Raw genomic sequence first — 13,980 nt, 5'->3', positions numbered from 1 at the left:
ATCTGAGTTAACACCTCTGGTAGATGGTGGTCAGCACACCCCCAGTTTGAAGAATCAGACATGAGTACCACCACAGATGCTAGGCTATGTAATGCTGTGAATAGAGACAGCAGCAAAACATATTTGCGCCACCTAAAATAAGTTCCACCTGCAGTTTAAATGTATGCTATATTTAGAATATGTTCACCTTTTTACTGTGGTATCAGACAGTGATTTCTGACAGGGAACTGAAGCTGTTACATCGCTCTCTTCAAAGCCAAACTCCATTCAGAAAAACAATAATTTAATGTCACCAAATACAGGGGCTGCAGGTCTACCGCTGCCTTAATCGGTTTGTTTGTTTGTGTTATTGTGTGACTTTGGTGAATCCAAATTTATGCTTTTTAAACCCCAAAGTCACACTATAACATGAACAAACTAAGCAATCAAGGCAACGGTAGACCAGCAGCTCCTGTCTTCAGCGATATTAAATCGCAGTTTTTCTCAAGAGAGTCTGGCTTTGAAGAGACTGATGTAGTGGCTTCAATTTCCTGTTGGAAATCACTGTCTCACATTAAGGTAAAGCAGTAAAAATACTCTCAATATGGCATACACTTAAACTGATAATGATCTTTTTAGATAGTACTTATTTTAGGTGGCTAAAATATGTCCACAGCAGTACAATGCTTAGCTTCCACGGAGGTACTCCAGCCTGCTTCTCCAAACATGGAGCGTACCAGTTGACATCTACTTAATACACTGCCTATAGATAAGTAGGTGATACAACCCTACTTTAAAAGACCAAAACTATCCCTTTAAGGTGCGTATAAAGTACGCTTACAGCACAGTATCGCCTTTCCTTTCCTTGACATTTAGCCGGGGAGGTGTGCAGACATGTATGTTTCTCTAAACAATGCCGCCTTTCTGGAAACTCCAACATGATGTCACTGGAAACATGGCTTTACATATGGAAGAGAAGTAAATCCAGATGGCCTTGACTCAGGGTAAATGGTTGCTTTGTGCGTGCTTGTGTGTGTCTGTTCATGTGCAAACAACCGCAGTACAGATTTGTGTTCGGGTTACTATGGAGTCCACAAGTCGCATCTTTCTTTCAGAGCTGTGGGGAATTTCTATAGGCTCTCATGTCGGCTTAACAGACAGGACTACGTTTAATTGCCCCACTAGGTGCTGTCAGTGTGTTCAGGACGTTATGTTTGGATATTACTCAGGCTTGAACCTTTCCACACTGTGGTGCCGCTGCACTTTGGGCTTTACATGTCAGTGTGAAGTTCCCTGTGCTGAGGAAAACAACACTGAACTCCGGTCAGATCCTTGTTACTATACAGTAGGTGTTAGGTGAGGTCAACAAATGGCCGATTGAATGCATCAATCCATCACAAGATCATGAAGTCTCTTATTTCCTTTATTGAGCTTGTATATATTTCCACTCACAGGCAAACTCTGTCTGATAGCAAAACAAAACCAAAGATCGAATGAAAGATTTGGGTCTGATGTACCATGTCGGAGATTTGTGTTGTTCAAAAATCACACTTCAAAAACACAGTAGCAGTAGGTTCAAGGTACAGTCTCGTCGTCCACTCAGCATGTACATACTATGTGTTGCTGGAGTAAATTAACCATATTGCCATCATGCAGAAAACCATAATCAGTGGCCCTATTGAAACAATTTCATAAGGACTTTCTTTACAGTTTCTGAGTGGAAAAGACCGTCATTTTTGAGGTAACAAAGAACAGAAAAAAGTTCTGAGCTCCTTTATTGTGGTTCGTGTGACTGACCCATTAAATACTGAAGGCACCGATCAGCTCTCATAAAGAACCCCCATCTATGTCTGTGACGGCCTTAAGACCAATCATTTACAAGTTGGATCAACATGCAGTCGAGACCACTTCACCATCAGACACAAAATATTCCAAGACCGAAATGAGTTTTCACAGTCACAAAGTCATGAGAAACTAACAGGCACTGTTACAGTAATCTGCTTCTACAGCTTCAGAGCCGCCAGCCTCTCCACCATGAGCTTCTTCTTATATCTTAGCCGACTGGCTTCCCTGATAGCCTGCCATTTCTGCAGGTCATTTTCGCTACAGGACGAAGGCACCGAGGGCGTCATCTGATTGGCTCTCTTTGAGCTCTGATCAGAGCAAACTCCATATTTCCGGATTAGCATGTCATCTGTTTGAGGATGCGTCTCGCTCTCAGCCCGATTCTGTTTGTTTGCTGCTGCCTCCTGCGTCAGAGGACATGGGGGGCACAGGAGTCTGGCCTTGAGATCAGGAGGCAGAGCCCACGGCTCTGGGATGGGCATAGGCGAGTAGTTGTCAGGGGCTCCAGAGAGCGGCCGCTGAGCCTGCTGGGTTTTCTCCTTACGATAAACCACATCATCCTCCTCGATATCAGGGTATTCTTCCTCCTCGGTGTTGCCCCCAGCGCGTCGCTGGGTGATGATGTTGAGTTGCGGCTCAGACGTGTAGAGACGACGTTTGGTGGGCAGCTGAGTCTTCATCATGGCCAAGTCTGTGTTGGACTGGAAGGCCAGGGTTCGCCTGGCAAACATGTCATCATTCTCCAAGTCAGGGGTAATGCTCTCATAATCAAAGGGGTCTGGGGGCTCCCGGGGATCCTGGCGCCCCAGGAGGGGCCACCTCTCACATTTGACCAGTTTGGGACCCGAGGTGGGGTCCACTGGGGCAAACACCAGAGGGGGTGTCTCTAACAGAGGGGGCTGTATCTTGGGGAGCTGTGGGAGAGTGTGTGCTTGGGTATGAGGACTGCAGGGTGGGCAAAAGGAGAGAAAAGGACAGAGGTGATGAGTGCATGCATGTGAACTGGATCAAAAAGCAAGAAAAAGGAGGAAGAGATATAGTGATATTTGATTCAAACAGATGTTGATCAAATTTTCCAGTCACTCTGCTACGAAATAAAACTGCGGTGCTAGTTGCTATAAAAAAAGTTAAGTCTTCCCTAGAATAGACTGTAATAAAAACAAAATAATGCTGAGACAGCCTATTTTCGACTCAGGTCAGTGCAAGCAAACGGCTCTGTAAAGCGTGTTAGGGCAACCTTCAGTAGCGTGACAGTATATTTTATCATTAGTACGTTAGAAAGCAGCTCTTCTAAAATTCAGCCCCAACAGGCGCCAATTATAACTCCTATAAAACCCAGATGCTCTAAGACATTCCTTCATCGTCACAATCATGCATCTGTATCGACCTTTTCCCCACAACGAGGGTGGTGTGAGCCGGGGCCTTGTGTGTGTGGGGGTGAGAGGGAGAGGGGCCGGAGGGAGAGGGGGCAGAGGAGAGCCAAGGACTGATGTCACTGTCTGAATCATCTGACGAAGAGCCCGACTTCTTATAGCTACAGCCGAGGACAGCAGGGGGGACGGAGGAAAGGGGACAGAGGCAGAGAGAGGGTGAAAGGGAGGGGACAGATAGGAAGAATGGCAGGGAAAAATAAAGAAAGTAAGTGGGAGGTGTCTATACAGGAAATGCAGTGAATGACAGAACACCAAATTTTGAATCTTAGGATCTAGAAGGTTAAATTGGCATGCAGTAATTATTTAAGGATTGCAAAGTGTGTGGTAGAAAAGTAAGAAAAGATTCTGATAACTGGATTTTAACACCCTCACACACCTGAAGCCTTGCATCTTCTTGTACCACGGTCTCCTCTGAGAGCCTAGTTTGATCTTCTGTATGTGAACTTCCTCTTCAGGCGTCCAGAACTTCGGTAAGAACTTGTCATAAGATTCTTTGGCAGCAGGCTGTGGTTTGATGCCCATCTTGCGGGAGTACAGATCATCTTGGATGGGGTCAGCATAGCCCACCTCATCGTCCTCATCCTCAGAGTCATCGTACATGTCCCTGAACAGGCTGTCGGTGGACACGGGCCGGCGGTGGTCCACCCTCATGGAGCCCTGCTGGCAGGGCTGCATTTCCTTTCTGTTGACGCTGCTGCTGCTCAAGAGAGACAGCCAATCACACGTGTCAAAAAATATTTTTTTCAGCAGCAGCACAACACGCCAGTCACGCAAAGAGGAGCACATTCCTCGAGCACAACAACCTCAAATGGAATGACGCAAGGATAAGCAAACCAATGCAAAACCAAACTTTAAAGGGGGGGGGGAAGTAGATTCGAGGAGTTACGTTGCCAAGCTCATAAAATTCAGAAGGCGCAAAAAAAGGACGTGCTGCAGCTAAAAATCTCAAAACCAATTCAAACAGAAACCAGCAGAGCATGGTTAGAGGCAGCATACTACAACCAAGGATGTTGCTCATGGTTACAATTAACCATGCAAACTGAGGGCAAGAGAAGCGGTCTAGTTTGCTCTCATCAGGCAGGCACATCAAAGTCACACTGTCGCTTCGTGTTCTCTGACCTGAGACAGGTCACAGTCTGTTGAGGGGCAACACTGGGAGTCATAGTGACCTTAGGCCAGGGGCCACCGCCACCCCTAGACGCCCTTCCCGCTGCCAGGGGACTGATGGGCACGGCAAAGTTGGTGGGAGGAGCCGGGGAGGGGCTGTGAAAGCGTCTGCTGGCCAGGTCATCCAGAACGAGGTCGGGGTCCGGTCGGTCTGCGTCCGAGTCGCTGCCGCTTTCGTACTCGTAGGCCCACTGAAGATGAGCCGCAGGCGAGGCACTCTGGGCTGCTTGACTGTTGTCATAGCAGTCAGGAGAAAGCCTTGTTTCGCTGAAGTCGTCATTCCACAACAAATGTAACACAACACCATTGACCATTTGCAGACAACACAAACACCAACATGATGGGAGAGAGGAGACATTTGAAGCACAAACCAAGGATTTGAATACGAACACTTCTAGATCACTTTGTGTTACGATGCTTTCAAGACATAAGAAATAAAACTAATCAGCTGAGATGAGAAATGGCACCTTCAAATGTGTAACAGTACCTGGTGAGTGTGCCTTCCTCCTCTGCGTATGTGGGGTTGGCCCAGCTGCGCCGGCTGTCCTCATTGCGTTCGGCCCGTTTCTTCCTCAGTGGAGCCGGCACGTAGCCTGAGGATTTGTCTTTAGTGGGCAGGAACTGGTTAAACTGGGCAGTGGCCTTGGGTGTGATGGTTACTGACCGGCGGTAACTGACACTGTCCTTGTTGTCAGCCATCCTGTAGACAGAGTCTGCCTCAGTGTCACTGCAACAACCTGGAGCATGGACGGGAGAGGAGAAGAGAAGAGGTGGGACAAAGAGGTGTAAATTATGTTTGTGGGAGAAGAAATGAAAGAGTGGAGTACAAGGAGGTCTGTTAGGGGTAATGGAGTAGCAAAAAGGACAAACGAGGTGAGAGTTAAGAGTGAGAGGAGTGTGTGTTCTGGCGTGACTCTGGAGGAGTAACAGAGGGGTGCAGGGTGGGGAATGGAGGCCTCCTCATTTACAAGCTGGTGTGGATGGCTGTGGAATGTCTCACTGCCCTCTCCTATGGAGGAGGAGGGCAACCACCGCTCAGAGATCACTGACCAGCACTTCACCTTCTCAGAGCATACTGCACTTTTGTTATGAAACAAAATCACAGACGGGCCCTCAGCATTGATATATAATATCTCTATCCTGGGGGGCTTTTCATTGAAAACATTCACTTTCCAAAGCACGCCACTAGATGGCATTAGGTGTTTGTTTTCACAAATGGGAGGCACCTTTCTAGCTCTGATGCAGCATATCTTCCCTGCTCACAAATATTTGAAGCTCTAAACAGATGAATTTGATTATAAATATTAATTCAGAGATGAAATCTGAGAAATTTTAATGATAATGTACCGCTAGGGCCTCAAATAACACAAAAGAACAACCACAAAAATAAAAGAAAAACAGGGTTTAGGGGGATATATTGGCAGAAATTGGATATGATATAACAAGCTTTATTTTCTTTCATTGTGTGGTTGTTACCTTAGATTGAGCCATTTCTTATATTTCTTTCCCTGTTTAATGTTTGGTTTTTTTTGGCTGAGTTTTTCCTTATCTGCTGTTAGGGTTCAAGGACAGAGGGATGTTGTATGCTGTAAATCCCTCTGAAGCAAATTGCAAATTGTGATATTGGGCTTTATAAATAAAATCTAATTAAACTGAAGCTTACATCTACATAGGGAGCAGGTCCTTGTCTACAGAGTCCGCCATGTTGCACCGCCATGTTTCTACAGTAGAGCACAGAATGGACAAACCAAACACTGGCTCTAGAGAGAGTCAACTGCGTTTTCACATTGGCTATAGCAGTTAGCAGCTCCTCTGCAACGAGAATGATGGTTAAAAAGTGCTTTATTCAGTGTGTTTTGGTGGTTTTAATCACCAGCGCCATTTATTTTAGAGAGGAAAAGACCTCTGTGGATCATTCATCCCCTGATAAAAACCTCCTGAACATAGGAATCTTAAGCTATCAGGGAAAAAAGGTGAGCGCACATGAGCAAATGCTAGGCTAGCAGCCTGTGTCTGACATGCAAAACAGCATCAGAGAAGCACTGATTTGTAACATGACACGGGATTATTCAGTGTCGTTACATTTTAATCACCTGGTCCAAGTGTTTTCGAGAGAAGGAAACTTCTGCAGATAATTCAGCTCCTGGTAAAAACCTCCTAAATGATGAACACTGAACAAATTCTAACCTGGAGAAGTTTCTGCTGGTTGCAATCTGCAGTCCTCACCGCTAGATGCCACTAAATCCCCCAAAATCTTACACACTATTCCTTTAAATGCCATAAAGTCAGCTATAAAAGGTTTAAAAGAAAAAAAAGATTTAACAGGTTTTGTCAGAATAGCACATGTCTGATTATGTCTGTGTATAGATGTAAATGACGTTTCCTACCCTCGCTGCTGCCTTTAAGAGTGGTGTCAGATGAGATGCTCTGGGGTCGGGAGCCCAAAGAGTCCAAGCTGTCCAGGGAGTCGTCTCTCCGGTGTCCGCCTCCTCCTCCGCCTCCTCCTCCTCTCAGTTGAAAGAGCTCCTCTCGTTCCGAGTACCAGCTATCTCCAAAACCGCTGTCTCTGATGTTGCTGCCTTTCTGACTGGACGATTCCTGCAGAGCCTTTCATGCACACACACACACAAAAGCACACACGCAGTCAGATAATAGGGTGCAAATTACAATATTTAGCTCCACTGTGTGTGTGGTGCGTGAAAGATCTCCCAGGTAGAGTGTGAAGTCTGCGCTGTCTGGCCTCTCATTCTTGCAGTGACTGTAAACACACACTCCTATACCGTCTATACCGGCTCATGCATGCTGTAATTTAACAAAATAACCTCATTGTTTTCTATTCTCTGTCATCTCTGTCAAAACAAACATCTTCCACACCGCCCTTGATGACTGTTTACTACATCAAGAATATATTATTGCATGTAAACACTTAAGCAAGCCCTGCAGCCTCTAACCAGCGTGGCTGCAAACAGGCAAAAACATGTCAGCCCCTTTAAAAAGAAAACAGTTGTCAGATCTGTAATCCACTGAATCCTACCAGACAATACAAGTGCACAAACTAAACCCAGCCTAACCCTGCACCACTGAACTTGGATTATCATAGCTCAATGTACAAGACATGTAGCAACCAACTGCTATTACTGAAAATCCCTGTAGTCAGTTGAATTATAGTGGCCTTGCACACCACCACCTATAAATCTATGTGAAAGCAAAGTGCCAAATTCAACACTGGGATGAGCAGGAGGGGGAGGAAACCTTCAAGGAAAGAAGAAGCTATGTTCACGTGCAAGCTGTGTGCCATGCTGTAAGAGATTAAAAAGCCACGTCAAGGGATCAGGTCGTTTATGACTTAAGGTAACTTTGGTTTTAGTGGCCGGCAACCTGAGGCCCCTTCGGCCTTTAGCAGCCATTCTTCTGCACATATTCTACATACCAGGGAGGATACGGAAATGTACTGGGCAGCAGCTGTAAAAGAGGATTTCATTCATGCTGCAAGAAAATTAAGCTTTTGTTTCATGACGACACAGATATCCACTTTGAGAGTTTTACCTTGTATAGTGCTGTGCCCAATAATCCCTCAAATGCCTTGAAATTCAGGTAGGGTCCATCATAGAAACGATCACACTGAGCTCTTCTACCCAGCCAGTAAATGGTGATCAATACCTGGAGAGAGGGAAATAAAAAGCTTGTTATAAACCACACATACACATGGAAATTATTCATTACATCTAAACAGAATACAAGAGATTATAGCTCCACCTTTCCTCCAGCTGATGGATGTTCTGTGCAGAGCTAAAGCAGAGGGATTGTTGTGATAGTTGCCACACTGACACAAGGTGATATCAGCCACTGCCCTGCTCTTGTTTCCAGCCTCATCCAGAATACTCTGTTGCTGTTTGTGTGCACATTATCACGTAAATGTGCTGCAGTGAAGCAAACAATCATCACTACATCAATGATGCTGGTCCCCTATTACATGATACGGCTCAAACTGACATGTCAGCGCTTTGGTTTTATGTCAGGTGGAAATGCAGGAAAATAATGTACAATGAAGCTGATGACTAATATTACATCTATGAGACAAACATAATCCCAGAAAGATTAATTTTAAGTCTGACATCTCCTACTTTAATGCCTTTTAGGATGCTTTTTAGACTTAGCAAGCTCTTGACATCCAGTATATCTTACATTTAGTCTGGAATTACTGAAAGGATAAACTACTTGATTTGATGTTACATGTTTAGCGTCTGACTCTTAACATCTTGGGGCCATTTTGGAAGTAAAGTTTCAGTCAGCGATTCTTATCTACTAAACTTTCTGTCAACTTCAGTGAATATCTCATCACGTTGTACTAGCTGTCTATTGTGTGCGCCTAAAAAACATCCAGGCTCGGACTGCAACACTATCCCCCTTTTCCACGTCCTCAAAACGTAACATCAAAGATATTACCAGAGCATCTGAAGAAGCACTGATGGAAGGGGCGTATTTGTTTGGGTGTTGAGTTCATACATCAACAATCGTTTTCCAGAATGGCTGACTCCAACTTTAAGTGTTGTCATTTTAACATTATCCCTTGTAGTCAGTGTATTTTGAAGATCTATAAATAAAATAATCCTCCATCTCTCATTCCCAGGTCATCAAATGCTTTGTCACGCCCCTCAGCGTGTGATATCGTCGCCAAATGCACACTTAAACACACACAAAAGCGTGTTTATGTGACGCACCAGGCTTTCAATTAACTCCCAATGTAAACCCAACCGTGTCAATACTTGACGCTGAGAGCAAGTGATGTAGTATAGAGAACGAGAAAGTCCATGCAGGGCGGGAGAGATGCAGACAGGTCAAACCAAACAGAACTTTCACCCAGGAGACTGCAGTTTGTGTCCCGTTTGAATCCAAAAGTCAGTGTTGTTTTGACGTAACATTACATAATTTGCATACAGTCTTTGCCCTCTGACATCACTCACATGACATATTACATCACACTTTGTTATGCAACAAACATACTTTTTGTAACCCAAAACATGATCCTTCTCCTACACCTAAACAACATTAACAATGTGTTACAGTGTGTTTTAGCTGTGCGTCACATAAATAAGCTAAAGGGTGCCCTGAACGTTGCTATTGCACGCTGAGGGGTGTGACAAAGCATCAGTATTTGATGGTCTGAGGATGAGAATGGGTTGCCCTCCCTTTATTTCTTGTCACATAAATGCCCCCCAAAATACTGCCCCAAAAAAAGTGAACGAAATTTAATGTTACCATCACATATCACATTAAATGTCATCTTCACAAACATACAAAATGTTTAAAAGGATTATTAAGGTACAAATTTAAAGGAGTATTCCACAGATTTAGCATTGACTGACTCAAAATAAATGCAGTGAAATCAGAGACATCGTATTCTTTACTCCAAGCATGCTTCTCCCTGGTCAAAACATTACCCACAATGCAACTCGACCCCCAATAGTGTGGTTGGAAATGCTAACATAGCTTTGAGCTGCATTTAGCAGTGGGCTACAGAGGTCTGGGAAGAACACAGATTGTTTTCCATTTTCAAAATGGTACCCCAACCCCAACCAACTCTGACTCAAGTGAAATCAGTCGAAGGAATTTAACCAGCCAGTGCCTGTAAACAGACTTTGATGTGTTCCCCTTTAAGGGATTCAATTCCCCAGTGACACTTGAACAGGAGTGAAGCTAAATTATGTTTTGTGTTTTACTGCTGCTGAATGACAGGTCAATAAATCAAGCTCTCAGGAAAAAACAAAACTTTGCTATATGTTTCCACTCACATTTTTCAGCCTCCTGTTGGTCTCTTGATGCCTGCGAGAGAAAGAGCAGAAAACAGAGGTGTATGTGTGAGAGAAAATGACAATAAAAGAACAGAGGGCATGCTTGTTGGGTCTCTGTGTTGGGCAGTGAAAGAGCTGGAAAGTGAGAGCACAATCCAGACTACTGCCAGCCCTTCACTCACTCTCACACAACAACACAAAGGCTGAGGGGAAAACAAACACACATTTCTGGAAAAATAATTGTGAGCCGTAAAATGAAGTGTTTTACGTCTGCGTGCTTCTATTTTTGCACTAATCACACAATCAAGCAGCTGTAAAAACATCTAGTTAAAGTTAAGGGGCACAAGAAGGCTTTTGTTTCTGATTTCAAATAATGATAAAACTAATAACAATGATTTACCAAACACGGCTCTACTGTTGGAGCAACAGAGCTCCACATATGCTCCCCAGGTCATACAGAATTTCAGTCATATTTCTGGGGTTTGACAATTGACCTTGCAGCTAGTAAATCACTTTCACAAGACAACGTCAGCTCTTCTTAATCCTGTGAAACCAAACAAAACTCACAGTGTCAACGTGCAAGCCTGATATTTCCCTTTTCTCACGTACACTGTGTACCTGTCACATAAGCTGACTGCAGTGTCTATTAGATAAGTCAATAAACAGTTATAATCAGCTACAGTACATGCAGAAGCCATAATGATGACAGGGCAAAGATATACAGTCTGCTTCACATCCGCCGTGCATGCTACACATTCCTGATATCATGTGGTAATACAATAGTCACACATGCCTTTCTACCCAGGAGCGCTTGGATTTCTTCAGGCCCCTTCCCAGCATGCAGTGTAAGCAATGCACCTGCTGCTGCTGCGGTTCACACCCGAGATGAATGCCTGTCAAACGTGTTCAAGTTGCTACAGGTTACTTAGTTTAGGGGGAAGACGTAAAAGCAAGGATGTGTAATCAAACACAGGGCTGCTAGTTAGAAGGGGAAAGACATTAGCATTCACTGGTACAAATACTGTACTTCAAGGAAAACACCACTTAAATTAGGAACTCCCTCTGAAAGTTCAATCAATATTTGTGAACATGAGCTGCTCTCTCTCAAAGCCAGAAACCAGATAAGTAAGTCTCAAACTTGTGATGTCAGAGGGTATAAAGCCTGCAGCTGCACCACAGACAATGAATGTGAGCCACGGGATGTTTGTCTTCTTTGTTTATACCCAAATGAGCTTCATTCTATTGTAGTGTTCGTACTTCTGAAAAAGAAAATGTACCCATATACTCAGGGCATTCCCCTGGGTGCTCACAGTGTCATCCATAACACTTTCCCAATTCATTATCTACGGAGCAGCTCCAGACTTTGACCCTATGACATCACAAATTTGAGTTTTAGCACTCTAATTTTTGCATTTTGGAGAGTTTTTCACGTTTACTAATACTTATAGACCGTCTTAGACCATAGGAGCAACGTAGAAATTTTGAAAATGGGTGTAGTTCCCCTTTAAGTACACATTTGAGGTAATGAGGAAACAAAATAGGGAGTGCTGCACTGGGTTACGGCTCTGTGTAGTTAGTTGTAAAAGAAACAGGCGCTCTTCAAGGTTGGCACAAAGAGTAACTTCTCTTGTCACTCTCTTGTCTTCACTCTCAAGAAACAGTCGAAACTTTATCTTTATCTTTAACAAATTTGAGGTATTTGTACTTAAAGGAATGCTTAGCCCCCTAAATGAGCATGTGTATATGGATTACTCACCCTGAGTTACACTGAATCAGTCAAGAAAGCTTTGTTTTTCTTTCATGCCTCTACGGTGAAAGAAGAATCCAAAAATCAGAGAAAAATTCTTGAAGAATTAAATTTATTAGGGGTGGCGTTAAACAACAGGAAAGCTATCAAAACATCTGTTAACACACTCTTACAAAACTGATGCAGCATTATTCTTGTTCTCAGTACTTCTCAAACACATGCATTTTCACTAAAACGTTACTACTGTATTTAAAACACCTCTGCGCAAACAGTGCAGGCGAGCAACTTGTATGTGCATGCAGAGGTGTTGTAAACAGTAAGGTTTTAGTGAAAATGCATGTGTTTGAGAAGTACTGAGCATACGACTGGATACATGAGACTTGGGTTATGCTGCATGAGTTGTGTGAGAGTTTGTAAACTGATGTTTCCGTATAGCTTTCCTGTTTTCTCCGTTTTTGGATTCTCCGTTCACTGTGGAGGCATGCGAGAAAAACAAAGTTTTCTTCGTAAATTAAGCGTAACACAGGGTGACTAATTGATATACTGATGATCATCTATGGGTTAAGTATTCCTTTAACTTGAGCATTTCCATTTCCTGTTACTTTATATTTCTACCTCACTGCATTTCAGGCAGACATATCTATTCAGAGAGCAGTCTTTACTTGTCAGATTAAGATTTTACATTGAAAACACTGGACTGTATTTTAAAACACACCAAACTGTTAAGGGTTAAACCAGTCAGAGGGCAAGCAGATCAACTTTATCACCAGTGTGCGTCATCTCACACCAGGGGCTTCCAACATGCTAACTCACCAACGATGAAAACTGAAATGGACGGTTACCAGTTTGGCATATTGCAAATTTATAGGCCCAATAAAACAGGCTGGAGGAAAGAAAAAAAGAGCCCTCTCTTGTGTGGCTTGGAACCTACTCACAAAGTCTAAGATTATAGCAGTGGTAGCCAGATCCAGAAAAAAAGGAGCTGTATACCAAAACTACCACCACACCGCTTCCCGTAATGCTTATTTATAGCTGGTGGTAATATCTGAACAGAAGGGAAAATATACGGGTTATTTTCAGGACTCCTCCACAGCCTGAGGACTGGTGAAATCAGCTGAGCGCTCATATGATTTAGCACAATCACTGACAGAGCGTCATCTGAGACTGAAAGTTCTGTACAAAGACTACAGGCTAGGAATAGTTTCTGTGAAGGAGTTTTATCAGGGAAAATAATCACATAGGGTTTTCTGATTTTAAAGTGCTGAGAGGAGAAAGAAGCCATTTGTGTCTGTGAATGTTGAACACATTCAAGCAGTGAAGGCAGTCTGAATTCTCTGAAGATCTCACTCTGCTTAAATTTAACTATAAAACAACATATGTCATGTCAAACACAAGACACTATTGTTTTGTAAGATGTTCTTAAGTGTGTTTGTTATGTTACAGGTAAATTTAATCATGCACATAACTGTACATATTTCTTACGTTTTTTTAATTCTATTCTTGTTTTGATGTATATACTGTAGTTACATTTCACACTTACAGCCTCAGCACAGTACTGATAAATATTTTATCTTTAATATTTTTATATCTTAAGTACTAGTGTTAAACACTGTAGCATCATACACATTCTATTTTTTATTTTTATTTTAATGTACATATTCATTTCTATTTTATTTTATTTTATTTTATTTTATTTATTTCACCTATTATTTTTATTTTTTCTTATTTTATTTGATTTCATTTTTTAATTTCATTTTATTTTTTGTATCTATTTTATTTTATTATTTTATTTCATTTCATATCATTTTATTTTTTTAAAGATATTTTTTGGGCATTTTTAAGCCTTTAATTGATAGAACAGACAAGTGTGAAAGGGGGAGAGAGAGAGAGAGGGAGTGACATGCAGCAAAGGGCCACAGGCTGGATTCGAACCCGCGCCGCTGCGGCAACAGCCTTGTACATGGGGCGCCTGCTCTACCACCAAGCCACCGACGCCCCCATTTTATTTTATTTTATT

The 13,980-nt window shown here is 42.9% G+C and overlaps 2 protein-coding genes across 17 annotated transcripts in view; both read right to left on the bottom strand.

Annotated features, from left to right (window-relative positions):
* lmo7a (LIM domain 7a) overlaps window positions 1–13,980 on the bottom strand; it is a 74,987-nt gene that overhangs the window by 26,755 nt on the left and 34,252 nt on the right. For all 16 annotated transcript variants that reach the window (XM_033617780.2, XM_033617792.2, XM_033617793.2 and 13 more), the window contains 4 exons: window positions 10,217–10,247; window positions 7,971–8,084; window positions 6,812–7,031; window positions 4,912–5,161 (listed from right to left, as the gene is read on the bottom strand). In XM_033617780.2, the coding sequence (XP_033473671.2) occupies window positions 4,912–5,161; window positions 6,812–7,031; window positions 7,971–8,084; window positions 10,217–10,247 (615 nt within the window). The remainder of the gene's footprint in view (window positions 1–4,911; window positions 5,162–6,811; window positions 7,032–7,970; window positions 8,085–10,216; window positions 10,248–13,980) is intronic.
* LOC117251477 (LIM domain only protein 7-like) lies at window positions 1,385–4,361 on the bottom strand. The gene is made up of 3 exons (XM_033617795.2): window positions 3,634–4,361; window positions 3,212–3,358; window positions 1,385–2,769 (listed from the first exon to the last, which is right to left on the bottom strand). Exons 1-3 carry the CDS (start codon window positions 4,041–4,043, stop codon window positions 1,983–1,985), a joined length of 1,344 nt encoding a protein of 447 aa, XP_033473686.1. The 5' UTR covers window positions 4,044–4,361; the 3' UTR covers window positions 1,385–1,982.

Source organism: Epinephelus lanceolatus, chromosome 14 (assembly GCF_041903045.1).
Source record: "Epinephelus lanceolatus isolate andai-2023 chromosome 14, ASM4190304v1, whole genome shotgun sequence".
Lineage (NCBI taxonomy): Eukaryota > Metazoa > Chordata > Actinopteri > Perciformes > Serranidae > Epinephelus > Epinephelus lanceolatus.
This window is presented reverse-complemented; position numbering and strand designations above follow the sequence as displayed.